Source organism: Mustela putorius, unplaced genomic scaffold (genome assembly GCF_011764305.1).
Source record: "Mustela putorius furo isolate JIRA1106 unplaced genomic scaffold, ASM1176430v1.1 tig00003845_pilon_pilon_pilon, whole genome shotgun sequence".
In the NCBI taxonomy this organism is placed as follows: Eukaryota; Metazoa; Chordata; class Mammalia; order Carnivora; family Mustelidae; genus Mustela; species Mustela putorius.
In genome coordinates this window covers 86,461,021-86,488,374 of record NW_025421998.1, presented here as the reverse complement: position 1 = coordinate 86,488,374, position 27,354 = coordinate 86,461,021, and the positions used below count along the sequence as shown (strand labels likewise).

At 51.7% G+C, this 27,354-nt stretch overlaps 1 protein-coding gene across 1 annotated transcript in view; it reads left to right on the top strand.

Annotated features, from left to right (window-relative positions):
- Window positions 1-27,354, top strand: part of PLXNA4 (plexin A4) — a 416,899-nt gene that overhangs the window by 312,890 nt on the left and 76,655 nt on the right. Inside the window, exons 5-9 of the mRNA XM_045062995.1 lie at window positions 4,732-4,832; window positions 16,703-16,826; window positions 17,536-17,689; window positions 18,949-19,048; window positions 21,454-21,568. Of these exons, the coding sequence (XP_044918930.1) occupies window positions 4,732-4,832; window positions 16,703-16,826; window positions 17,536-17,689; window positions 18,949-19,048; window positions 21,454-21,568 (594 nt within the window). The remainder of the gene's footprint in view (window positions 1-4,731; window positions 4,833-16,702; window positions 16,827-17,535; window positions 17,690-18,948; window positions 19,049-21,453; window positions 21,569-27,354) is intronic.

The following is a 27,354-nucleotide window of genomic DNA, read 5'->3' as shown; positions in this document are numbered from 1 at the left end:
CTTTCTTGTGATGATGTGAGATGAGAAAATGCCCACAAGATGAGACACGGCGAGGTGAGTGATGTAGGCTCTGGGACCTGGCGTTAGGCTGACATCGACCTTCCAGTCATATGTCAGGAAAGAGGGGGATCATCCGCTTCCGGGCTGTGGTCGGTTGCAGGTAACTGGAACCCCAGGAAGGGAACCTGTGGATGGGGGATGGCAGGAGAAGGGGGACTATATTCATCCAGGATGTGTGAATTCATCATCCAGGATGGCTGCTATAGATGTAGATCTATACCACATCCCGTGTACCAATCATCTGTCAGTCTGCTTCAGGTTTGGGTTGCTTTGGGTCACTTTCCACCTGTGGGCAATGGTGAATAACATTGCTATAAACATGGGTCTACAAATATCTGTTCAGGTCACTGCCTCCAGTTTTGGGGGGTGTGTCCCCAGGAGGGGAGTGACTAGATCACTCACAAAATTCTGTTTTGGAGGAACGACCACACTGCCCAGTAAGACCTTGAACAAATCCAGTGGAATGCGCCCAGATGACCCTGTGCGGGCCACATCCAAACCCCTCTACCCGGGGAGCCCCAGTTCCCCCAGCACAGCGTAGGCACACACCGAGTTTCTGCAAGGCGGGGGGTCTTCTCTCCCTAGAAACAGGGAGGGAGTTGTTGCAGACGCATCAGTCAACACGTCTCCTGGAGTCCCATGGCCAGGGGACCAACTTCAATCTTTTGTGGTGTCTGAGGCCATCCATCACGAGGATGGCTGAGGTCACACACGCCATCTGATTTGGTCTCCAAGCAGAAGCGCTCCTCCATGATTTCCTTTTCTCACCTCTTCCCGTGGTCTGAATTCCCTCACTCAGTTAATTAGCATGCCTGGCACCGTAGCTGAAGACTTTAATCAGCGTGGGGTGGTTTTAATTAATCGTGTGGCTCTGCATCTGGAGTGGTTTGTGTTCCAGGGTCAGGGGAGGAGCCGGCGATGGGGGAGGGGGGAGAGGCGGCTTTGTGTGGTGGAAGGTGTGGGTGGAGAGTCTGGGGGTTTGGAGAGAAAGAATCTCATTGCCCCGCGGTGGCTCCCGAGCTACCTGGGCCCTCGTGCAGCTTCCTGAGCGAGGTGTGGAAGGTTCCCTGAGCCATTTAGTATATAGAATGGCACCAAGATAAGTGATGGAGTCAGGCTGGTTTTCAGAAGGGATTCAAAGCGTCCGAAGAATCCCTGATGCTTTCCAGAATCACCCACAGGGTGGGGAGGGAGGGAGGCAGTGCAGGGGTATAGATCGGGAGATGTAGAGTCAGTCCTGGAGGGGTTGGCCGTTTTAGGAAATACTGCCTGAAAATGGGACTTTGAAGGTCTCCCGGGAAACCTTCTTTGGGAGAGCCCTGGAGAGGTGAGGGGAGCGGCACCTACATCTCAGGTAACGGGAAGCATTTTACTCAGTCTCTCAGAGTCCCGTGAGCGCCTCACTTTGAGCAACCACACTTTAAAAAGAATGGGGAAAAAAACCTAGATCAAGCTCAGAAGAGTAAAAAAAAAAAAAAAAAAAAAAAAAATGACTGAATGTATAGATAGAAAGATCCTAGAAGAAAAGGTTGAGAGAAAGCTGGGTCTCCTAATAACTGCCAAGGAAGGACTTCTGCCCCTGTCCCACAGGGATCCGGCTAGATGAAAAGCAGAGAAAAAAACGGGCCTGTTAGAGTGACTAGTGACAGCGTTAAAGAAGTCCAGGAAGCAGGGCTACCCCAGAGTTTCATCCAAGAGCAATGACTGAAACAATGACTGGTTTAGGGGCAGACATCACAGTTCAAGGAGGAAACGGCATGATCAAGGCGCTAAAGAAGAAAAATTCTTCCAGCCTGTGATACTCCCTGTGGAGCTCCTGGGGCCGGGGGAAGCCCGTCGGAACAGGTTCCTGTGATGTGGCAGAGACGGAATGGGGCCGCGTGATGAAGAATGGGGGATTAATGACAAAGATGACAATAATAACCATCGCCCGCCATGTGCTCGTGCGTTTACAGAGGAACTTCACGCCTGCCGGGTCATCTGGGCTCTAAGAAACCCTGTGGGGGGATTCTGTGTCCCTGTTTAGAGTCCAGGGAAATGGAGACTCGGGACCTCGTTGCTGGTAAACGGGCAGAGCCAGGATTGGAACCCAGCTCTGTGGGCTCCTACCCTCTTTCCAACAGAACTAAAATCATGCTCATTGAAGAGTGGGAGAGGGAGGGTTTTACAATTCTAGTTATTGGCGCTACTTAATACTAGTTGCGAAATATTTTTAGAAATCTGAATGCAAAGCCTTTTGAGAACATCAAGTTCGCCAAGCAGCTGGCACACCCCGGAGCCCCATGGCACATAAGTCCAAGACAGATTATAGAACATGTCAATGGGAGAAACTGGGGAGGATATTAATTAAGTTTAGACCAAGAAAATGCTTTTGATTGAATGAGCCATGATTTTCTTCTTAAGCCCATGCAAAATATGGAGTGCTAGACAAGCAGCTGTAACATATGAAAACATTATTATGTACTCATGTTACCAGCTTCCACCACCGAGGGTCCCTTTTATTACTCTTTCCCCTCTAGGCATCATGTTTTCAAAGATTTTTGCCCGCTCAACAAACTGCATTTATTAAGTAATGATATATTTCCTATTTTTAATATGTGACATACATCACTGAGTATGCATACGAAAAAGAAAACAGCAACAATCCAATTTCCATCAGGCTTTCGGAACTATTGAAAATAGCTTGTGGACCTTATTACCGCTTCTGAATTCCTGGGAGTCCAGGCACTTGGGGCTGGGAGTCACTATTTATATGCTTACAGGAGCAGCATGTCTGTGCTCACCTATAGGGTAGGGACAGAAATGAAAGAGGCCTTAGGAATAGGGTAAGTTCCTGGCTGTGTGTAGAGCCAGCAGGGTAATTTGTGCAAAACTGATTGTCAGAATTAATTGCAAAAATGGGAAAGTCGCATATGGGCAGAGCTGAGGCCTGGTCCGTAAGATTACACGAGCAGTAAGAACAGGAAAGATGAAATCCCACACGTGCAGAAAGACATCCAAGAACGTGGAGAGAGGATCACAAAGACCAAGAGCAAAACAACAAGAAGGGGAGCGGAGGCCAGCCGGTAACCGGGAAGAAGTGGGATTGTAAGGTGGTCATTAGGAAGGCTCCGCATGTGCTCGAGGAAGCAAAACAAGACAAAAAAGATACATAAAGGGAAGGAGAAAGGGAAGCGAGATCATATGAGCCTGGGAATTAATTATTAATTAATTCCAAAAGACGGTATCGAGACTAATTGAGCAGACCCTGGTGCCAGTTCGCCTGTGCATGAGTTACAAGTAACCCCTGCCAAGTGTACAGAATTCTATGGAGGCAGATGCCCCACGCAGCAGCAGGGGGACCCAGCCTGCGCCTTGGCTCACGAGGCACAGAAGCACAGTCCGGTCCGAGTGGTTTGCACATCTCCGTGCCTGTGGTCTGATGGCGAAAAACTGAAAAGGACGGCCGCATCAGATTCTCTTCGCTCAGGCTGAAAGATTGGGTAAGAAGCCTTCTGCAGAGATACAATGGTGCCCCAAACAGAAGAAGATGATTAGAAAACAAAACAAAACAAAAAACTTTTTGTAAAGAAGAAACGGGCAACATAGAGAATAAAGACCAAGGCTGTTGAAAGCAAATTAAAATTCTGTGTGATGCTGGGTATCGTGATCAAGTACCTTTTATGTATTGGGCCTTGAGAAGTCCTGTGAAAAGACATCATCCAGGAAAGCTACATTGGAGAACAAAGACACGCACAAGATTTTTTGGAGCCTGCAGGAGACGGAAGCATTTGGGCTGAGCAGAAGTGTCACGTGGAGCATTTTACATTAACAAAGCGGCGGGCGAGGGCCAGTATGAGGCTTTGGGGTTGGAGAGGAAGCCTCGAGTCATGCAAAGAGTGTGGGTAGGGGGAGAAGTAGCAAGAGCTCTTCTATGAAAACCCCAGAGTGAAACACTTTTAAAGGCAGTTGGCCAACAGCAGGAGGAAGATTGTGGACAGCTTAAGAGCTACGACGTGAGTTCAAAGGCCCGGGGAATGAGAAAGAGAAGGGTCTTGGACTCCCGCTTTCTTACATGGTCTCTGGGACCACACGGATGTTAAAAAACAAACAGACATAAAGGAGGGGAACGGGGAGGAAGACGGAACACCTTACAGCAAAAAAGGAAGGAAGGAAGGATGGGGGAGGGAGAGAGAGAGAGAGAGGGAGGGAGAGATAGGGGGAGGGAGAGAGGAGAAGGAAATAGGGGAAGGGAAAGGGAAGGGAGGGGGGAAGAAAAGGAGGGAAGCAGGAAGGAAGGAGAAACGAGAAAGAATTAACATTTGGGTGTATTACATTGATAAGAAGTAAAGAAGTGATGGATTGGATGTTTGTAGAGCATTTTGGGGTTCTGGTGGTGGGAACGTTTAAATGTACACAATATAAATATCTTCTATAACAATCTAATGTGAACTCTAAGGAGGTTATTGGCAGAGACTTCTAAGAAAGGAACAAGTGTTCATCCCCCCTGGATGCTTTCATGGCCACCTGCTCAAATAGGATCACTCAAAGCCCCTTTCTGTTCGGGGGCCCTGGGCCTCTCCACGTTCCTGCATTGATTCGGGTGATTTATCCCATAGAACAGCATCTCTCCCCAGTGAACTACTGGGTATTCTGCAAAACCCCAATCACCCTTCTCTGGTCCTCTCCTAGCTCACCAGAGTCCCTGTGGAGTCCTGCGGTCAGTATCGGAGTTGCAGCGAGTGTCTGGGCTCCGGCGACCCCCACTGCGGCTGGTGTGTGCTCCACAACACGTGAGTACCGCTGGGCAGCTTCCTCCTGCCTCCCACTTCCCCCGTCAGTCTCCTCCTCCTCCTCGCCTTTTCTGTCACCACTCTCCTTCCCTTTGATCTCTGTTCTCTCCCTGCCTCTTCTGACTCTTCCTTTTTCTGTACCCTTTGCAAATCGTACCCCCTTCTTTGTTCCGACTTCACTTTAAATTGTCAGATTCCCATAAGAAATATACGGACATGTCAGCCTGGGAATGATGAGTCAGGATATGGAATCATGCGGGTAATTGCACACTGGCGGGCCGGAGGGAGAATTCCTGGACATTTCTGATGATGACTTGGCTGCAGACTGATGTTCCAGGACTAAATACCAACGAAAAAATCCCTAAACTTTTTTCTCAAGGCTCACATAAGGCCGCAAAATCATGTGCGAGATATGGATTCCCCACTTAGTGATTTGACAACAACAGAAGATACTCTTCCATATCTACCCAGAACCTTCTGGCATTTGAGGTGGACATTTCGAGTGTGTAGCACCCAAGGACCGTCCCTCTTTGTCAGTACACCCATCTGGCTATCAGAGGACAATGGGCCTGGGCTCACTAGACCAATGAACCCCTGTCCCAAGTGCTGGGCACTCTCCCTGTGTGCTTCTTGGTGCCCGTTCCAGGGTATTCTCCAGAAGAGGGAAGGAGGCAACAGTATACAGTGGAGGTAGATGTAGCCTGAGATGTGATTGAGGGCTGGGGTGCAGGGTACAGACAAGCAACCTAGACATGTGGGGAGAGCTGAAATCCCTCCTTTGGGGGCTTGGGGATCGGAAGACTCTTGGCGTTGCTGACTAGAGAAGCCAACAGTAGTTGGGCCCCCCACTCAGAGGGAATTTGTATCCAGTTAAACTGTTGTTGCTGGAACCCCAGGCTTCTAGTCAGCACCTGAAAATGATTTGCTACCAGTTGGACACAGTGTTACACACTAAGGAGAAGGACTTTAGTCTCCCTGCTGAGAGCCTGACTGTATCTGACCAAGGACATTTTCCAGGCTTTTTCAGCTCTAAGAAGGAGGGAGCAGGATCTTGCCCCCATGCAGGGAATGCTTCTAAAAGTGAGAAATATCCTCTTAAATTCTAGCACATTCTCCCCAAGGGCATAGTCACCGTCCCTTGGGACAAGTTCACACATAATGAGTCCTTGAGCTCCTTGAACTCCCTTAGGCATGTTACGGTGGGAAAACTTGAGACCCATTGACCCGGATAACTGAGAGATGACTGGGAAGTGGGGGTGGGGGGTGGGCACAAGGGCGTGTATGGAACCAGGAAGCAGTAGAGCCCATGAGCAGCCAGTAGGACCGAATGGGAGAGACTGCATTCAGAGATCAGATTGGCCCTGATATCAGTACAGAAGGGTTGCCTATCTGGTACTTTGCAAGGCAGAAGGGAAGTCATTTCCTTTTTCCCCCACAATGAGGTCTCTCGGGAAGGGACCATGCTCCAAACCCACTGCTTCCTTGGGGACCTAGGCCACCTGGATTTCTCCTTAGCTGAGGGCGGCTCTGCAGTTCCAGGTGCAGGACATTCACACCTTAGCATCCTCTAGGGGCAATCGGTAAATCTGGACCCTCAGACACTGTCTGTGGGACCCAAAGACAGGTCTCCGTGTCAGCTTTGGTCCTGCCTGATGATGCTGACCTACATAGCACTAAACCCTGGGAGGAGGAGGGACCCCTAGGCTCTGAGAAGGAAGCAGAAGGGTTACGGGTACCCTCTATCCCATCCCTAGAGGCAAGTTAAAGAGGAAGAAGAGGAAGGACCAGAAATTACTTCCTATGTGGTCTCAGTTTCTCCTTTGGCAACATAATGCCTGCCTCCCATCCAATGGCAGAAAACAGGGGTGGTCTGGGGCCCAAGAGAAGTCTGGGAAATTCATGAAGGAACCCATCAGCCTGGACTGGGAAGCCAGCAGCACCACAATCAGCATGGCCTAAGGAAAACAGCCATGGACATGAACTTTGGGCATCTGCCACCAAGTCCCAATTCCACAGTCCCCAGCTGGGCAGCAAGCTGGGGCAGCCGGGCTCATCTGTGGATGGGAGACGGCGATGCCTGTCTTGTGCCCCTCACCGAGTCGCTGGAGAATGAAATGAGATGGCATTGCTGAAAGCATGTCCTGAACTGTGGAGTGTCATGAAATGGAAAGCGGAGGTGGGGCAGGAATGGCCGCGCGGTCAGGGATGGACCGAGAGCCCCCGGGTGCGGGTGCCCTGCCTCTAATGACTTCAGTCGACCCCTGTGGATTGTCCAGATGGCTCGACTTCAGATCCATCCTTCCCTTGCCGTGGGCATCCCAGCCTCAAACTGCCTGCCTCTGAGCCACGGCGGCTCCAGCTGGGCTGCCCTCGCCTCCGATAACCTGGCATCCCGTCTGATACTGAAGTTTGCATATCGTACTTGTACGCATCGTGTTGGTACAGTGCTCAGTGGGCACATGTCCTCCGAAAGCAAGGGCTGCACGAAGGCTTGGTCTTGGCTGCTCTGCTGCTGTTGGCGGCTCTCCCTTGCCCAAAATGCCGCGGCCACAGCAACAGGACTCACACCTGAACAAAGTCCCTCTTGCACAGGTATTTTCTCCATGAGGCACATCATGTTCTTCTCAGGCTTAAAGGCAGTAGACAGCACTTCAACACAATGCTTGGGGGCCATTTCAAAGAGCAAAGTCTCTGACAAAATGCTCAAAAATGCAAAAACAAGACAAAACAAAACAAACAAATACCGCGGCACTAACCAGACCATGAAAAGGACATTTGTGTATACGTGAACTGAAACAAGAAAGCCGAGTATCATCGCCTCATTCAGCCTCTGATAGGAATGGGCGGATGTAGCAAGGCACGGTGTTCTCCATCCCACGGCTCATATCCAGGAATGACCCAAAAGTGCCGTCAGTATCCATGTGGGGATTTTCAATAAAGGGTAAGAAGAAAGGTGACTTCACCAATGTGGAATCCACAACCTAAGAGGATGGGAGCTCTGTGCATCAGATACTTAGAATCCTCGTGTATAAGGAGGAAACGAGATCCTGCTCGTGCTGGCGGCAAGCAGATAAAATCAAGTGATAAAGGATGTTGTAAACGTTCGAGGCCCAGCACCAGGTGAAGGGGGTGTCCTCTGAAAGCTCGAGCCTCCTGGTGCCGGGATCTGTGCAGGCGTGTCTGGTAAATCTCAACTCCTCTGGGAGGACAGAGCTCCCGAGCACCCCTGCGTCAGGTCGGCCTGCTCACCCCGACACCGCCTCCAAGCGCTAGTCGGCTAGTCGCTGAGGAGGAGCGCTGGCGCACGTGGCTGAATGAAACCCAGAAGGGCCCCGGGGTCTTCTAAGACGCTGTATGTGGGAATAGGATGTTTAACATAGAGTGAGACAAGCAGAGCTTAAGTATACACTTGAACAGTTTCGACAAATGCAAAGACCCAGGTAATCTACACTCCCACCAAGATGGACAAAATGTCGAGGGCGCCTGGGGGGCTCAGTTGGCTAAGCATCTGACTCTTGATTTCGCTCAGGTCATGATCTCAGGGTCATGAGATCAAGCGCTACGCTCAGCAGGAGGTCTGGTTCTCTCTCTCCCTATGCCTCTGTCCCTCCCCCAGCTCACATGTATTCTCTCTCCAAAATAAATAAATAAAATCTTCACAACAACAACAAATACACACACACACACACATGCGCGCGCGCACAAAATATCCTTCATCCAGAAAGTTCTCTCACGCTCCTTCCCATTCTTTCCAGTGGGACATTCTTCCTTAATCACTTAAGTTCAGGTCAAAGCCAGACACTGCTTTTTCTGATATACTTTCCATTTTATTTTACTTTATTTTCTTTTTATTTTATTTTGCTTTACTTTCTTTCCTTTTCTTTTCTTTAATTTTCTTTTCTTTTCTTCCTTGCATTTTAAATAGATGCCCCGGACAGTCACGGTTGGGAGGGACCCACGAGGACATGGCTGGAAAAGGCTGGGGCAGGCAGAGTCAGTGCAGAAGGTGGAGGGGGGCTGGAAGGAGCCTGCAGACACTCCCCTGGGGCACCTCTGTTTGCTGAGAAGGCAGCCTGCTGAAAACTGCTGGGGGACTTTTTGCCTGTGGGAGTGCTGTGCCCCCGGACTGCTTCTCTGTACATCCTCTATCAGTGCCAGGCACAGGGCCAGGCTCAGGGGAAACAAGGGACTGCATGAGATGGCCTTTGCCTTATTCTTAGGAATAAGGACCATAATCCAGGGAGGGGGGCAGGATTAGGACCAGAATCAGCTCATTGGCAGGTGCCCATCATGGGTGAGCCCCAGTGCCAAGTGCTGCGAGGCCCAGCGAGCCCGACTCTCAGGAAAACCAAGACAAAGAGCCTCAGGAAGAGGGTTCCTTAGAGTGTCAAGGGTTCTTTTCTTGCCACTTTTGCCAGTTTTCCCTATGGCTGTAGGGAGTAGGAGGGTGGAAACTTTGTGGGAAGAGGACAGCAGAAGCTGTGTGTGTGTGCGTGTGTGTGTGTGAGAGAGAGAGAGAGAGAGAGAGAGAGAGAAACAGGAGGAGACAGAGAAGGAGAGAGCAAGTGCATAGTTCAAGGGCAGGGCCCGTACTAACAGGTGGCTCAGGTGGCTGAAAGGGCCCTTTCTACCAGCGAGGGCACAGGTGGGATGCAGACTGAACAAGCTTAAGAAATGCTTGTGTAATTGAAACCTCCCTTTTGCTGTCTCAGAGGACGGGCCTGCCAACCCAGCAGCACAGAGCATCGCCCCTTTGTTCTCTCATGCAGTCCCTGGCCCAGCCCGGGGCTTGCTGGTTTCCGATGGCAACAGTGTCCCTGAATCTTGAGCCCGTCTTTCCAGGGCATTCACCTTGGGCCTGAGCCTACCTGTTCTGACTTGGAGAAAGGTTAAGGAAAGCCTCTGGCCCAGCCCAGCTTTGCCTGTCCTGGGCCTGGAACATTCCCCCCAACCACCAGGGTTGGCACATCCCCAGGCCCTTCTCCATCTCCCCTGCCTACCCCCCCCCCCCAGGCCCAGGCCAAGAAGCCAGTCTCGGTCTCAGCAGGTAATGGGATCCCACGGTGGACCCAGCCACATCGATTGGCCCAGACATTACCTTTCTGAAGAACGTTCATCAGCGTCACTCCTGGGAGGCTCATGTAACCCAAGACTTCAACAGGGGGAAGATAAGACCAGCTTTTATGAAGTCTCTCCCTTGTCCCGTGGTGACCTCTCCTCCTCGCAGATTTCTTCTGTTGGAAGAAGGCCCATCGTGGGGTACTTGGCCCGGGTGACTGTGCAGTATCCACTCCTTTTCTTTTTTGTGTGGCTTCTGCCAAGATGGAGAGGGGGAAGGGGAGGGTGAGGAAAAGTACTTCTATCCTGAGCGGAAGGGAGGGGTTACAGCTCAGAACCTGCCTATGGACAGAGCCAGCCTGGGCTCCGTTTCCTCCACTGAGAGCGACAATGGCAGAGTCAGCTTGCAGCCACCCTGGAGATGAAAACAAAGGACGTGCGTGAAATGCCCTCGTGGTGACCTGGAGGTCACCCTGATTGCAGTGACTGTGGGAGCAGAGGCTGCGGGTCTGACCCCAGGGCCTCCACCATGACCCCTGTCCCTTCCTGTCCCCACCCGACCCAGGACTGGGGGGCTGTGGCTAGGCAGCTGGAACAAAGTCTCCCTGCCTTGGACAGCTCCAACCAACCACACCGTGGAGGCAGTGTTCAGCAGCCTGGGTCGGCACTGACCCCTGGGAAGCCCTAAAGTCTGTCCCGTAGCCATGGCTAAGTGTGCCCTGAATGAAGTACAAGCCTACCCTAAAAATGCAAGTCCTTCCTTGCTGCTTCTCAGCATATCCCAGAGCCTGGTTTTATTTTATTTTGAAGCTGTGTCAAAGGATTATTTAATACCAACCTGCAAAGGCAATGATCTCTCCAAGGGCTATTGCAGAAGGCCCACATACTCCCGAGGAACCCGTTAGAATCCCGTCTGCCTAGCAGACTCTGTGGTCTATGCTCTGGTCTTCCCCGACTCTCTGCCAGCAAGTTACCAGCCCCTGGTCCAGAGGGAAGAATCCCAGACGGGTTACTGGGTACAGGCGAGTTTTTCCATCTGTGGCTCAGCAGATGCACAGCAGGGGTTAAGGAAGCTCGCTTTCCCTCTCCTCACTCCTGCCTCCCCCTCCTCCCCACATCCATGTGTGTAACACCTGCGTTCATGACCAAAGGATGTGAAGTCAACGATGCCAGCAGCTTGTAGGAGTTAGGAAAGTCCTGTGGTCCATATGAGGTCTGAGCATCCCTCCCAGTCTCCTGACTTGGCCCCCTGCAGACAGCCTGAGGGGCTGAGCCGCCTCTGAGGTTCAAGTGCAGACAGACACACCATACACCAGCACGCACCACACTCCTCCTGGCCGCACCGCCCTGCACCACGCCTGCTGGCCTGGAGACATGAACAGACATGAAAGGTCCAGGCTGTGGATAACGTGTAGCCTGCAGGCTGGCTCGGATCAACCCAAGTAACCCGTGAGTGTGCTTCGAGAAACAGCCAGCACCTCCTTGTTACTGACTGGATCACGGGGAAAATAGACTAGCCTCCTACCCCTTGCCTCTGCTTCCTCCTCCTCCTCCTCCTCTCTCTCTCTCCCTCCATCTCCTGCCCTCTGTCCCTCCCCCTCCCTGCAATCCTGCTCTTCTCTCCACCTCCTCTTTCCTAACCTATCCTCACCCTTAAACGAAATAAATAGGTCCAAACCATAGCTCCCTACTGACGAAGAGAAGCGAGAGACGGTCCCTGCTTCCCCTTCCTGTTGGGCACCTGCTAGGTGCAATTCTCTCCTCGGAAGCAGGGAACCTCCCTGCGTCCCTTTTATGGCCACCTGAGGTTTGTGTTCAATATATCATTTGTTCGAGGCTTGCAGGGGTGAAAGGAAGGCAGGGTGAGCCTCGGACATGGCACCCAGGGCGGAGCTTGGCTCTCCCTGCAGACATGCTGGTGGGCCAGGACCACATGGTTGCCATGTAAGCCCACAAAGGTCCTTAGGCATTGTCTGGACTCCTACACCTGCTGGTTCCGTGAAGTCCTGTGCCCTCCTCCTGCGCCAGGGGGTGGGTCCGGGAGGCAGGGAACCCCACAGCCTTTGCTTGGGTTGGCTTTGGAGCTTTAGAGATGGCAAAAGGTTGTGAGTCCAGTTGCCGGTTCAGCGGCTGGTGACAAGGGAAATTGTAGTGTAGTCATGGCTTATCCAGAAACAGCCTAAATACTGAGGTCAAGGCCATGGACCCTAGAATTTCGACACAGCAGGGCTGGCCTGGCCCACGCCCTTCCTGCAGAAACCTCTTGCACGCTCGCCTGCCTGGAAGGGTTCCTTTCCCCATCTAGCTCAACTTCTTCCAAGCTGCGCAGATGTGTCTGCCCATTTCCTCGGGTTTTCCTGATGAGGACAAGGCCAACGGGACTGGCAAATCCAGTTTCTCCCCTCACCAGGGTTCCCAGATGTGTATACAGTGACCAAAGAGGTGTTAGAGTGAGCATTCCTCTTAGCCCTTCTGTAAAGATCATTTGGGAAACCCTACCCCCACCCCATGTTTTCAGTCTCCTCAAATTTCAAGCACAGCTCCCCACAATGGCACCCTTCAGCCCAGACCATGACTAACGTGACGGCTGGGGGTCAGCTGTGGGCAGAAGTCGGGAGACACTCTTATGTCCAAGGTTGGTGGCCCCTGCTGGAGGGCCAGGGGATGGGCCAGCCCCCTGCCCACCCACCCCCGGCCTGGGGGCTCACCCAGGCCGCACTCGAAGCCCCAACTCCAAATTGGAAATTTGCTCGCCCAGCCGGTGGTCCTGGACGTTAATATTTCTATCACTGTCCCTAGGAATTAATTTCTAAAGAGCTTAATAACCACCTCTTTCCTCTCCCTCACCACCCCCTTCCTTCCTCCATTCCTCTCTTTTCCAATTTTCCACTTGGCTGGGAATTCTCCAGCAGCAAAAGTTCAGGCTTAGGGGAGGGCGGAGGTGGCCGCTTCATTAGAGAGGATAATCTCATTGGAAGCACTGGCTTGAATAATAACCCCTCCAGGGGCCAGGCCTCTGTCCCCACGGCCTTTCAGTACCTCTGGACTGGGGCTGGAGGGTCCAACTGCAAAGAAAGCAGCATGAGGAAGGGCTGTAGGAGGAGGGGGACCGGGGCCACCCTCCAGTTCTGGGGGCCTGCCTGAGCTATCGGCTGGGGTCTGCTTCCTGCTGCCCCCTGCAGGTCTGTGTTGGGGGAGGGGTGGCGAGGGTGGTGGCATGGGTGACGGTCTGAAGATCCCAGGTCACCTGGAGTGTATTGTCGAACCTGCTTGGCAGATGGGTGAAGCAGGACCTTCCTCCAGCTCCAGGGTCCTCCCGCAGCCGAATAAGAGGAAATGCTGTAAGAAGCATCTGGAGACCCACTGAAGGAAACATCTAAGCCATCACCCCCGCACACCCCCCAAAAGTCATGCATGAATCCTTTGCACACTTGCCAGCTCTTGCCTGGGCTAATGAGAAATCACAGTCCTGGAAGAGTAGGGGGCCATTACCCTGACAGACCCGGTAAAGACTCAGAAGGGATCTGTCCTTCCCCTCCATTATCCTATCACATCTAAGGTCAGTGGTCTGTGCGTTAGGACATTTGCAGCCTCACCCTCATGGGCCCTGAGGGAAAGTAGAAATGTCAAAACATCCCTGACACTGACCTTAAACTTGACTTTCCACTAAGAGAGCTGAGTAGTCAATACCCTTTGACAGCCGGTAAGAAAGCAGAGCTCCAAGCAAACCAGACCACTCTTTCCCTTTTTCCTCCCTCCTGGCCTCTGGGGTCCCCCATCCCTCATTAGGAGGAAAACTGCTGGAACCATCTCTGTCTTTCTGTTTCTGGCTTGCCCCATGAGCCAGTCTGAAAATGCTTGCTTCTGTGTCAGCTGCAGTTCGGGAAGGCATGCATGAGGAAGGCAGAGCAGAGATGGGATCATAATACTGCTGGACGTTTATTGAAGGCTCATGGCCTGCGAGCTATGCCCTGTTCTAAATACTTCACTTATATAACCTCATTTCATTCTCCATAATAATCCTATGTGGTAGATGCTATTTTGTCCCCATTTTGTAGAAGAGAAAATTGAGGCATCAAGAGGTTAAGTAATTTGCCAAAAATTGCACGGTTAGATGGGGTGTTTCAGATTGTAAGCGACAGGTGGCTTTCTTGGTAAGACCTAACCTGCGGGAAGGGGATGACGAGTATTTGGTTCAGGGGCTCTCAAATTTGGGGAGCCATGGAAAGACGCAACTCCATGATCCTTGGAAGCAGCAAACCATGCAGGTAGACCTCATCTTAAAATCCCTCCAGCCAAGTGCCTTTGGACCCCTGCAAGAGAGGTGGGGTCCTTTCTTCGTCATCTAGATTTCTATTTGGCAGGTTAAGTTTGGCCTGGATGCAGGTTCATTTTTCTCTCTTTGTAATTTAATCAAAGACATTTTTCAGACCTTCTGATTGCTCTTGGAAGTCAGAACTTCAAAGTTGGGGAGTCAGTGAATAATTTAAGCCCATACCAGCTCTCTGGGTCTACCGTTAATGGGAGTAATAACACTATTAATAGCGATGTCAGTGCAGACACCCTGGAAAAGTCCATAACATTAGCTTAATGGCTGGAGGTAATGAAGTCCTCACAGAGGAGCTAGCCTGGTAAATTAACTTCCAGGACTTTTAGGCAGATGCCCTCGTTGCCATGGTCTGCTAGAGCAGTCAGGGAGTGCCCAGGAGGTGACCACAATCGTGTCTGACCCTTCGCTCTCAGGATTCCTAGAAGGATCCTAGAGAAGTCACCAGTTGCAATGATATTCCGAGTGCATCCTTGTGGCAGGCAAAAATAGTGATTAGCCTGGAGATGAAGCTTGAAGGGAAATTTTGACATCGCCTCAAGCCACATGAAGAGAACATCAAGATGGTGGGGAGATGGGTTTAGTCTGTAGCAAGGTGGTCTGACCCTCGCTTTTCGGTCTCGAAGCTTTGGGGAGGTACAGCGCAGCGGTCACGGACAAAAGCTCCAGGGTTCATCTGTGTTCAAATACTGGTTCTCTCTGATTAGCTGGTGACTTTGGGCAAGTGACTTACCTACTCTTTCTTCAGTTTCCTGGTCTATAAAATGGGTTTTTCAGTGGTACTTGCCTCACGACATTGTTGAGAGACGTTGACATGAACCATAAACCTCTTAAACTGTGGTGCCTACAAAGTGCTCCGTGGCCAGCAGCTGTGCGTGTATGACTCAGAATTGTTTTCTAGTTTCTCATTACACACTCCGTTTACTCTGTGGCCATCCTTTCTGTCCCTGGGTCTCCTTGTCTGCATTTAGTCCACACTTTCGGTGAATTCTCCTTCATTTGCTGAATTCTCCCCTGACTCTCCACCGTTATGCTGTCCGTCCCCCTGAAGCCAAAGGTGTCTTCTTCCCCTGTGGTGTTCCGCTGTGCCCAGTCACTGCCAGAGTGGCTCAGGATGTCCTGGAGCCTCTCTTCCCTCATCTCTAGCGCCATGCTTCACCTGTCTGCTTCTCAAGGCGGATGCTCCCTCCCCAGTATCCACTCCCCATGCGGGCTCCTCAGGACATCCTGGCCTTTCTGGTTCGTACTTAACTCCTTGCCTGATGCTCATTCCTGTCCCTTCCAGTCCCCAACACCCTCCTTCCTCTGAACTCTGTTCTCTTTAACCAGAGCAGATCAGCCACTCAGGAATGATCTCCCGGCTGCCCCAGCTTACCCCAGCCTGTCTCTCTGAAGACCCTGCTTCCCTTGCCCCCACAGCAGAATCAGGGGTCCGCAGTTTCCAAAGCACAGCAGCTCAGCGAAGGTCCGCATGCCCATGGTTTATCTGACTTGGATTAAATGCTACTCCCTAAAGCTCAGATAGGTGTGTGCAGGGAACTCCCACTGGAAGGCAGGGATGGCCTGATCCCGGAGCAGAGAGCTTAAGCACCTTCCCCATGCACGCTGTGCACATTTGGGTGAAGGGCTGTGATTCTCAGGTGCATGTAAGCCACATCACTTAGACCTGTGAGTTCCCAGGTCACCCTGCATGGCGTCCACATGTGACACAGTGTACTTTGAGTGACACAGCTGCTAAGCATCCACTCTGCTCCTTTGATCCTTCCTTCCCTTCCTCCCCCCACCCGCATTTGTGTTCTGTCTGCTGGACAGGAGGTATACAGGGGATCTCAAAATAAGTTAGGCAGGGTCTCTTCTTTGGAACTCACACCTGGTAAGAGGTACCCATAATTATTGTATAGTCAGAGAAGTTCTAGATGATAAGAAACCCCCAGATGTCCTTCACTTTGCCTAGGCTGGTGGAGGGGAGAGATTGCAAGTGCATAATGGCAGACCCATGTCTGGAAGGGTAGGTGAAAGTTGGACAGAAGAAATGGGCAGGGAGGGTTGGTCTGGAGGGTGACACAAGGTGAGGAAATCTGCAAGAGTATATTGTATATATATTGCAAGAGCGATATATATATATATATATATATCGATATATATATATCGCGAGCAGTTCTCAGTTTACCTAAGTGGGGAGGAGGGCTGAGGATGAGTGGGGAGGTAGAGCAGTGACTCCGCTACTCTTTATGGGAAAGAGGAGTACTGGAGGGGTCTTTGGGATGACCCTCGAGTCTCTGCATTTGGCAACTAGGTATTAGACTTGCTAAATTCGGCCATGGTCGGGAGGACCAGGCTGGAGGAAGGAGGCAAAAAGGTCAGTCCTGGACATATTGAATTTGTTCATGTCCTGGGAGCTGCTGGCAGGGTCTGACCTCCATCTCGGCCCCTTGCTGGAGGAAGCGGCCATCTCCTGAGTCACGCATCACTCTGTCCCTCCCAGGTGCACCCGGAAGGAGCGCTGTGCACGGTCCAGAGAGCCCCGCAGGTTTGCCTCTGAGATGAAGCAGTGCGTCCGGCTGACCGTCCATCCCAGCAACATCTCTGTTTCCCAGTACAATGTCCTGGTAAGGGCAGGGGGATGTGGGTCCAGGGACGCTGCAGAACCCTCTCCCCATGGAAGCCCACCAAGGCCTCTCGGGAGAGCTGGGCCCCACCTGACCAGCCTTGCTGCTCGAGAGCAGCGTTAGAGGATGCATCCCTGGAGATGGAAGAGGGGAACAGGCACAGGGATATGGGGCAAAGGCTTTCTGCACCATGGGTAGAAAGACAGGGAAAAGTGTGATACCAAGCAGGATCGGAAGGGTGACCAAGAGAGGGAGGGTGTTGGGAAGGACGTCTTTGTCCATAAGATGGGAAGAACGTATGCAGAGGGGGAAAAGGGCAGGATGGCTCCCATGGCCATGCATTGGGCGCTTGGTGGTTGGTTTGCCATTTTTCCAAAACTGGGGACAATCAGGAGGAGCTTAACCACAAGACCTCAGTCCTGCCAGCCTTTCTTTCTACAGACTCATCCCCTAAGCACTCCTGTTTCCTGGGGCCAAATCCATTCATATGTAATAAAGGTTCGTCTGTGTCTGTCCCTTTGCACCCCACCACTTTGCCTCTATGTCTTGTGAACAACTGGCTCTCTTCTCTATGTCAACATCGCCTCCTGTTTTCCCTCTTTCTTGCTCTCTGATCTCTCTTGCTCTCCCTCTTTCTTCCTTTTCTCCACGTCCTCCCTTCCCCCACTTCACTCTCTTCCTCTCTCTCCCCTTGCCCTGCTGTTCACAGCTGGTCCTAGAGACATACAATGTCCCGGAGCTGTCAGCTGGTGTCAACTGCACCTTTGAGGACCTGTCAGAGACGGACGGGCTGGTGGTGGGCAATCAGATCCAGTGCTACTCCCCAGCAGCCAAGGAGGTACCCCGGATAATCACCGAGAATGGTGAGTGGTCCCCGGAGGCAAAGCTGGGTGGCATGCCCTTCCCCCCGCCCTGATGAGAACTCGGGACAGGCATGGGGGCATTGAGGGAGCCCACAAACAGGGGAGAGCCAGGAGAGGGGTGCATTGGTGGGTATGATACGGAAGAAGGGGATGGAGTGTCTTTTTACTGCTCTTACAAATGGCTGTTGAAACCAGGTGTGCTTCCTGGAGGCAGTGTCATCCTAGGTGAGGAGAAGCTGCAAAGAGAATGGAGAGAGGGCAAGGCCAGGACAGCATCAGAATGTGCCAGCTGGGTTCAGAGGCGGTCCTGGAGCCTGAGCGGGCGAGCATGGAGGGGCCGTGGGGGGGGGGGGAAGCTGGTCAGGAGCAGGGGTGGGGGTGGCGATGCCAGGGCCCATCAGGCTCCTTACCCTGCCTGCACGGCTAGGTCTCTGATCTCGGACCACTGCCTGCCATCCCCACCCTGCCGTGCCTTCCCAGAGCTGCAAGTTCATGGCCACCTGCACTGGGAGGAACGGGGGTGGAAAGAGGCCCAACACTGGGGAGGGACAGGCCCAGCCTGCGCAGATTGATTCCATGTTGGTGCTCCCATTTGGGCTTGTCACATTTGTTCCCCGCTGATTGATTAATGAGACTCTCGGGGAAGGCACAGAACAAGCCTGGAAGTGGGGGCCTGGGGTCAGGGCTGTGAATTAAACATGGGCTCCAGCTCCTCCCTGGTGCCAGCTGAGGACTGCAGGAACTGCCACCGGGATGGAGCCCTGAGCCCCCGCCCAGAGGTGGGGAGTGTCTCCTTACCGAGATGAGGAATGACCTTAGGCACGCACCACACGCACATTTACGCAAGACCTTGTGCGTGGCCTGCAGCAGTGTTACGAAGCAGTGTTACACATTCTTCCTGGTACCTAATCAGTGTGTGTGTGTGTGTGTGTGTGTGTGCGCGCGCGTGTAATTCTGAAAGTCTGGCCTGGGCACCCTGCATGGGAGCCTGTCACAGTGGGCAGACAGGAGAGAAGCTGCTGAGCATGGGAGGGGCGGGTGCCAGCAACACAGCGTGCACAGAGGAATGGACCAGAAGCGCCCTCTGCAGATGCTCTCAGGGCTGTCCTGGGACTGGGCCCAGCTGAATCAGAGTCCTGCCAGGGCTGAGAGCACCCCTGGGGGGCAGGCTCCCCCTTCCCAGGATGCATCACTCTCAGGGGGACCCTCACACAGAGTCTTGGGCTCCCGTTGAATTTGTGGTTGACTCCACCCCACAGGGGACCACCATGTCGTCCAGCTGCAGCTCAAGTCAAAGGAGACAGGCATGACCTTTGCCAGCACCAGCTTTGTCTTCTACAATTGCAGCGTCCACAATTCGTAAGTGGCCCCCAGCCTCATTCAGCTAGCTCCCTGTTCCTGGGGGTCAAGGTTCACCCAGAGATGGAAGGTGCCTGCACTTTTGGCAAGGAGTGGCCATCTAGAGGCCCTGTAGGGAGAAGGAGGCGAGAAAGGCCCCTCCTCTTGTACCCACAGTGTTAAGGGGAAGAGGCAGGAATGAGCAGAGTAAGAACCACTGGTGTAGGACCTCCGAATCCGTAGCCCACACATCTTCACTGGCATCAATCTGTCTAATCCGATGTGGTTCCCACCATCTGCAGAGGCAGACGGTGCCCCTCACCTGAAGAACAGAGGAGCCAGCACCCTGGATGACAAGAGGGGTCTGAGGAGGGAGAGGAGCCCCCATGGGTGTCTGGGCCAGGCACCAAAGGGTCAGCCCTCCCCAGTCCCCTGTGGGCTAGCTCAGTACTTGGACTACAGAGGATCAGGGTGGGGCCCAAAGGCACATGCTGGCGAACTCCAGCTGCAGCCCAGGCCCTGTCTGAAGCATCCACTACCCAAGGGAAGGCATGGGGACCAGAGTCTTGGACTCTGGAGTCAGACTAGCTGGAAACTTAACCATTCATGTCCCAGTGTCCTCTGTCCATGGGGGAAATTGTAGTCCTTCTTCCAAGAATGTCACCCAAATATTTCACCACTGACATGGCTGGGGCCCTTCTGGGCATAGCCCCAGTTGGCTAGTCGCTGCCCCTGGTCACTGCCTGTGCTCATCAGCCCAGCTTGCTGCACAAGACAGCTGTGAGGACTAGAAGAGCCACCACAAGCACAGCATTTAGAGCCACTGTCTGGGCATGGCTCATGTTTTTGCTGTTATTATATGATTATCTCCTCTCTAAAATGATGGAGTTGGACCAGACTGAGAAGGTACGAGCCAGAGAAACCTTTCTCCAACCAAAACTAGGTGTGGAAGCCCGATATACAAAACAGATGGAAGGAGGAGCTACTCTGGTTGAGGGTTGGGAAGGCCTGGGTCCGCCCTGTCCTGAAACCCCACGCATCTATCTCCTTGTCTCAACAAAACTCATGGAAACCCCAGGGTTCCATGGAACATCACTGGAAAACCAGAGGACCTGATCTCATAAAGCCCTGCTTGTTTTAAACGCTATTCTGTTTTCCTTTCCCTATAGAACAAGCTAGTTAACATAACCAAAGACACTTCTGGGCTCTGGGCTGGTGGAACGTTAGTCTACCTATCTGATTATGGCAGGTGTGAGTCCAGCGTTTGGCTATCTCTGGGGCTCCAAGGAAGAGGTAGTCAGGCCTTCCGGCCAAAAACAAGTTGCATCGATGCCAGAATTCTCTTCCTGATTCTTGCCACAGAGCTGCCCGTGGCTTTACCACGTGGTGGCCTTTTCCCTTGCTCCTCTTTTGTCCCTCTAGGAAAGCAGAGTAGACAGATAAAATCATGTGTGAGGTTTCCAGGCAGTCCAGAAAATAATTTTAAGCATCTACCAGATATAAGAAGTATCATTAGACAGGAAGGGTCAACAGTGAGTAGGACTCAGAGACCCAAGCTGTGCTTCCAGAAGTCATGGCCGTGTGACTAGTGGATGAACTGGGCAGTGAGTAAGTAAAATATGATACAGCAAGACCAGGATGGTCCCAGAGACATAAACAGAGTGGTTAATGGGATAACGGCCCAGGGTGACCAACTCTCCATTGGTCAAAGAAGGAAGAAGAGGGAAGGGTGAGGGAAGGGGAAGTGGTACCCCAGGGAGAAAGACAGCATGGGGAGAGCACAGCCTGTTCTCGGCTGAAGCAGCAAACACATGTGGAGACAGTGGGCCTGGACATCATAAAGGGCTCAGCCTGCAGGGCAAGGCATTTGGGTTTTACCCTCTGGAAGACAGGAACCATGCTGGGTTTTAAGCAGGAAGAAGCTCTTTCCAGGTTACCTTTGTTTCTTGGGGGTGGAGTGTAGAAGCAGGATTGCTGGCTGTGTGGAGACCCACTGCACTGGGAGAGCAGCCTGGAACCTTCCTCTGCTGGGGCAGGTCCATGTGGTTCCTTGACAGTGAGATCCATGCGTCGACTGGAATTCAACCTCGATTTCTTTCTCAGCACTAAATGTGTGGGCCCTTCTACTCTAGACCTCATTGTCCCCTAGTTCAACACAAGAAGGCACCACCCTGTGGAGATGGAGTGCGGTGGATTAGGCCATTGGGGATCAACATTTTCACCTACCTGAGTGAGGGGGAGAAGGCCACAGAATCTGGGCATCCTGAGAACTTGAAGCTGAAAGGGACAGATTTTTATCAGATCTGCTCTTCCTGAGTGTTGGAAGGTGGTTTAAAAAATATTTAGCTAGACTCAGATGTCTTAGTCCCTCTGCTTTGGGTTCACCAAAGCTCTGTAATTTGTGCCTGTTCCTCCTCTGTACACAGGTGCCTGTCCTGCGTTGAGAGCCCATACCGATGCCACTGGTGCAAATACCGGCACGTCTGTACCCATGACCCCAAGACTTGCTCCTTCCAGGAAGGCCGAGTCAAGCTGCCTGAGGTAGGTCTGGGCACTGAGCATGGTGAGTGCTTCTTGCCGTGAGCATGGGGCACAAGAAGCAGGCCTGCCCTTAAGAAGAGAATACAAAGGTAAATCCTACAGGACTGACTTCCGCCCCAACCCTGACTCTTAAGAGACCACGACATGAAAGCAGTAAAGGTGCAAAGCCCTGCTCTGGGGCCAGTGGGCTCTGGGTCAGTCCTAGAGGGTCAGCTATAGGCAAAGGTACATTCTAGGTCACTCTAGCCATGAAGACCCTCCACATGCCAGGTGAGTTCTGGAACAATTCCAGAGAGATGGGCTGGTATGTGTGTGTGTGATAGAAATAATTACAAGTACACAGCAAGACTATGTATAGACTCCTTGGCTGTCTCTCAGAGCATATCTGAGATCAAACTGGACAAGTTGAGTAACAGGGTGAGAGAAAGAAAGAAAGAAAGAGAGAAAGAAAGAAAGAAAGAAAGAAAGAAAGAAAGAAAGAAAGGTAGGTCAACTTATCAACCAGAGTGGTGGTTCTCCGCATGTGGTTCCCAGATCAGTGGCATCAGCATTACCTGTGAACTTGTTGGAAACTCAAAGTTAACCACCCCACCCCAGACCCACTGGATGAGAAACTCTGAGGCTGGGCTTGGTAGTTGGTGGTTCTATAGCATGGTCCCATTTGGGAATCACTAGAGTTGGCTAATGGCTAAGAAGCTGTGTTATTATTCTCGCCTAATCTTAACTCCTGTCCTTCCTTTGGTGGTTGTTGTTTTGTTTCGTTTTGAGAGAAAGAAGGAGTGGGTGCACGGGAGGAGAGATGGGGGAGGGAGAGAGAATCTCAAGCAGACTCCCCGCTGAGTGCAGAGCCCAACAAGGGGCTGGATCTCATGACCCTGAGGTCATGACCTGAGCTGAAACCAAGAGTCGGATGCTTAACAGACTGAGCCTCCCCCACACCCATTCCCCACCCCTGAGCGCATCTATTCTTATCCTTAAACACTATTCATCATTATAATAGAAATACTCTATGCCTCTGTTGCTGCTTTTCTTAGGATGTGAATTTCTGGGCCAGGACCTCAAAGATAATGGGTTTAAAAATACTTTGGAAAAGTCTGCTGTTGTTCAGCCATTATGGTGCTTGTGTGACTCCATCCATTAGGCCAGTAGGACTGAACAGAGTGGTTGCTCTAGAAAGTGGGTATTTAAAATAGAAAGATACACACACACACAGAGTGTTGGTTAGACCCCACTGACTGCGGGAACAGAGCTTCCAGCCTGGCCCACACTCTCTCCATCAACACTGGACCAAGACAGTTTCCAGCATCTTCACTCCCTTCCCCAGCCTTGGGTGTACCTTCCGGCCCCTTCCCATACCCAGGCGGGTGCCATGACTGTGTGGCAAACCCCACAGCTATGAGAGTTGAGCGTGGTCCTGGTGCAGGAAGCATGAAAGCTGTTTGGGGGACAGGAGGGGAATGGTGAGAACAGAGAGGCCCATCACAGTGCCCTTGTCCCCTTCTCCCTGACTTCTACTCCCGTGCGAACCCTGGCTTTGGCCAAACCCTTAATGGCAGGAGGAAGCTGTCTTGTGTCTGAGGCTGAAAGGGAAGAGGGTTGTACTTCCCACTACCAACACCCGCCGTGTGGGGCTCTGTCAGCCCACAGGGGCAGTGACTGATCTGTGCCTGGCCATGAGAAAACCCAAACTCTATATCCCACCTTCCTGGGCTCTGATGGCTGAGCAGGAGGTCTACAGGGAGATGGTGGACAGGACAATTGATTTTCGAGGTAAAGGCAAGGAGTGGTGAGGTGCTCACAGGGAGAAGATGGTCCTACTGAGGGCAGCACATGAGGAGGAAAGCAGAAAGAAATAAGAGAGGAACAAAGAGAAGGAAGAAGAGGCTATGGAAGTCTCCAGACGTAAAGCCCTCTCCCTCTAGGATAAGGTTTGTTAATGGCTAGAAATGGCTGTTCTTGATCACAAGCGACAAAAGAGATCGAGACTTAGATGGTCCCTTTATGGGGAGAAGGAGGAAGGAGATTACATGTTGGCTTTAAAAAGGAATGTGAAGCTAATTGTGTGCCGATCCTGTTCCTCTTTAAGATGAAATGGATCTTAAGTTAGTAGGACAGACGTGGGTGTGACAGCAAAAGGCACACCATTGGCATGAAGACCCTGAAAAAATACTGTCCAGTCCCCTTAACCCTGAGCCTTTATCTTGAGGCATGTGGTCAGGAGAGGAAGGTCTGCTTCTCCTCCCACCCTGGACCAGGGGCCGAGGGCCCAGGAAGAAACATCTTACCTCATTCAGGAACCTGCAAGTTACTTGCTGGAGGCAGAAACAAAGAGGTTTTCAGCCTCTCTCCAGCTTTCCAGACTGGTGTGTCTGGCACGGGTTTCATGTGTGGAGAGGGCCAAGGATGAACCAGATGAAAGCAGAAACAATTGAGCCATCTGATGGATTTCAAAGGCCCCTAATCATTTAATTACCTTGAAGGAGGTTTTCAAATTTCTGCTTTTTCTTTCTTGTTTGCTCCTCTTGTCCCAAGTTTCTTTCTTTTAAATATATAAAAGAAGCTTGCATCTGCTGCTCAGAAAGAGGAAAAAAGAGCTAGGAGAGAATAAAACAAAAGCCTACCATGTTTCCCAGGGCACTTCAGGGATCCCTGTAGGAGGACGATGTCTCGGAGGGACCATGTTGCCAGCCAGGCACAGCCCCCAACCTACAAAGTTTGCCAGCGAGGCACACTGCCTCCAAGGGTCTGATGTCTGGGCTCCCAGGAAGGAGCTGACCTACCACGGCCACTCTTAGACACTGTCCATTTCCCCTGAGGTCTGTTATGGTGAGCAGGGCAGGCCATTAGAGTGAGAGGCTCCCAGGGAACTTGAAATACATGCCTCCCTCATCATCACTGAGTGGAAGTCACTTTTGCTCTTCTTTTTCCTGGATGTTTATTTAGTCTAAGAAAGGGAGGCTCTGAGGCTGTGTCTCTGGTCCAAGTTTGGGGACTGCTTTCTTCCCACCTCAATACTGGGGCCATTTTGAGTATAACACAGAGAAGAATCCAGACAAGACCACTTCATGATGGTCATGGTTATGGCATCTTCCTGGGGTATGCACCAAAGGGGAAAGAAGTAATAAATAGTTGTGGGCTCTTGACTGGTCCAGCCATCTGGGGTCATGGAAGGAGGCCATTGTGCTCAGAGCTTGAGAAGAAAGCCCCTGGATGCTAATGGAATTAAGGTGACTACTTTTTTATGTTGTTATTTTGTTCTCTATATTTTTGTTTCTAGGGAGAGAGTAGCAGGAATAAGGCATAAAGAAAGAAAAGCAGACATTTGAAAGGTGATTTTATAGAAGCCCCCAGACACAAGGGTTCCCTCCACCTGCCAGGGGAAGAGTCTGGTAGTCCAAGCTTCCCCTGGGGGTCACATTTCATCCTCCATTACCCAGTTCCTGAGCTTTTCCCATATGGAGGCATTGCGAGAGCTTCCAAGGTGCCTAAGACATCTGTAGTCTGCATTTAGAGTTGGGTGAAATGGAACCGTTGGTCTCCATGATCTCTAATGTTCTCTAATAGTAAGTGGAAGGAAGCTGGAAAGCACCAAGGGGCGGTCCATGCCCAAGAAGTGGTCTTGGACAATGAGTGCTCAGGTCCAGGCGGTGGTTTCCTGTCCCAGCTACCAGGGTGACTGCTGCTTAGCCTCAGGGCAGGAGGCTCCCCTGGACATCCAGGCCCTGACTCATCCCCATAGGGAAAAAGGGGGAGTCAGGCCCAGAGGTTCTTCTGGAAGTCTCCAGGCTTTCATTGCCTTTCAACATCTGAGTTTGGGGACGCAGAGAGTGTCCTTTTGTCAGTCAAGAGGGAGACTGCCAGGGGGCTCTGCATTGCCCCAGCACCATCTTGTATCCCCAGGAAGGCTTTCATCCCTGTGTCTTCCCGTTTCAACACTGGCTTTGTTGACTGTCGCCAGAGATGTTGAATTACCTCTTTCCCCCCACCCCGAACAAAGAGTGCATCCAGGTGAAGTTATTGGTCTGGAACAGAGCACTGGTCGATCATTGTTGTAATTATATTAATGACAAGTATTCTAGTGTAATTACAATTCTTAGAAATAGAATGCCCAATAAACATACGTTGTTTGTAGTAACTATATTCCAGTTACAAGGAACGATTTTGTTTCCACTAATGATGGGATCACAATCACAAGGCTGGGTCTTTAGATCAGCTGCCAGATCCTGGGTACCAAAGAGAAACGAGAGAGGAAGGTGAGGAAGGCCAATGTGAGGTGAGTCTTCTGCTCTCGGCCCAGTTCTCCCAGAGTCGGGAGAGATTCCTTCTTTCCAATGGAATAGCCTTTCCTGGCGACAGCTGTTAACGGGGACACATCCCCACCTCTACCAGGTGGGAAGGGGCTCTGGTCCCTGAATGGCTTTGGAATCCCCAGGCTCCATGGCAGGAGCCCCCTTCAGGCCCACACACTAATAAAGGTGATCCACAAGGAAGAAAGGTGAACTTGCATGGAAAAGAAAATCCACTGACAAGAATTTATCCTCCATAGACAATTTTACTGTTATCTCTCATCTAAACTAAAAAGCAAAATCAGCTGCTGAAGCTGTTCCCTGGGCATCAGACCAGATGGGCTTTGCTAGGAAGGCCCACGGTGCATGGGCTTGGAGAGAAAGCTCCTACAGGCCCGCTTTGCTAGAAGTTCAAACAGCATCTCCTCCAGGGAGCAGGCATACGATCAGAAGAGGCAAAATGAATTCTATCTGATTTCCAAAACAGTGCTGGAAAGGTTCTTCCCATATTCCCTCCCACCCCCACGCCCCAGACATGCATCTGTAGACAACATGGGAATCATAATGTCTGCCAGCCCCCATGGTCAGTCTTCTCCAAGAACAAAGAGCCAGCAGGGTGGGCAGGGTCCAAGCCCCTGGACTGAGACCGGGCAACCCAAAGGCATTTACCCCCCACGGGACTCTGGAGGGAAATCGGGTCAACTACCTTGTCAGTGATTCTGGCAAGAAGAACCCTTCCTGGGGCCCGACCCAAGGGAACAAAACCACCCTTGCCATGCCCTTCACCCTCCTTTGAGAAAACAAAGCCAAACGTAGCCAAAGAACTTGCTTCCAACCCGCGCGCCACCCCCCACTCCAGGTCTCCATTTCCGGACTGCTGTGTCTCCAGACAGTTGCACTTTCCATCAATCTCGTCTGCCCCACCCCCCCTTGAGGTTATGGGTATTTCCTTTCTGTATTATTACATTGCTCTCTCCATAAACCAGCCCATCGTAGATCACACTAATGGCATTATAAACTTGGGCAACAGCAAGAAAATATATGGCGCGTTAGATTTTTGTATTGCGCGCCACAGGTCTGGGAAGGTGAGTGTAAATTTAGGAGGGAGGGTTGGTTAGGGCTAGGGCTGGCTTCTTTGGAATTGATGGGGGCCGAGGTGACATTGTGGCTAGAGCTGTGCCCCGCAAATCATTTATTCCTTTGCTGCCCCTAGGTGCCACCCCTGCCCCGTGCTCCCCTAGAGCTTCACAGTTCCCCAGTGTTGCTGTAACAACCAGAGAGTTAGGGCCCTCATCATGTACGCACACCAGGGGCTGTAAATCCACAGACCTCCCGCCCCCTTCCCCAGGCAGCACCAGCCCTAAGGGCAGTGTTTTCTCTCTCAGCTCAGCAGCACGCTTTGTGTCCTTGTTCAATTATTTAAATACGCATTAAAACCTCTCTATAAAGCCGCCACTGGTAGGCTGGACACGGCGGATGGAAAGGCCTCTTTTTGCTTTC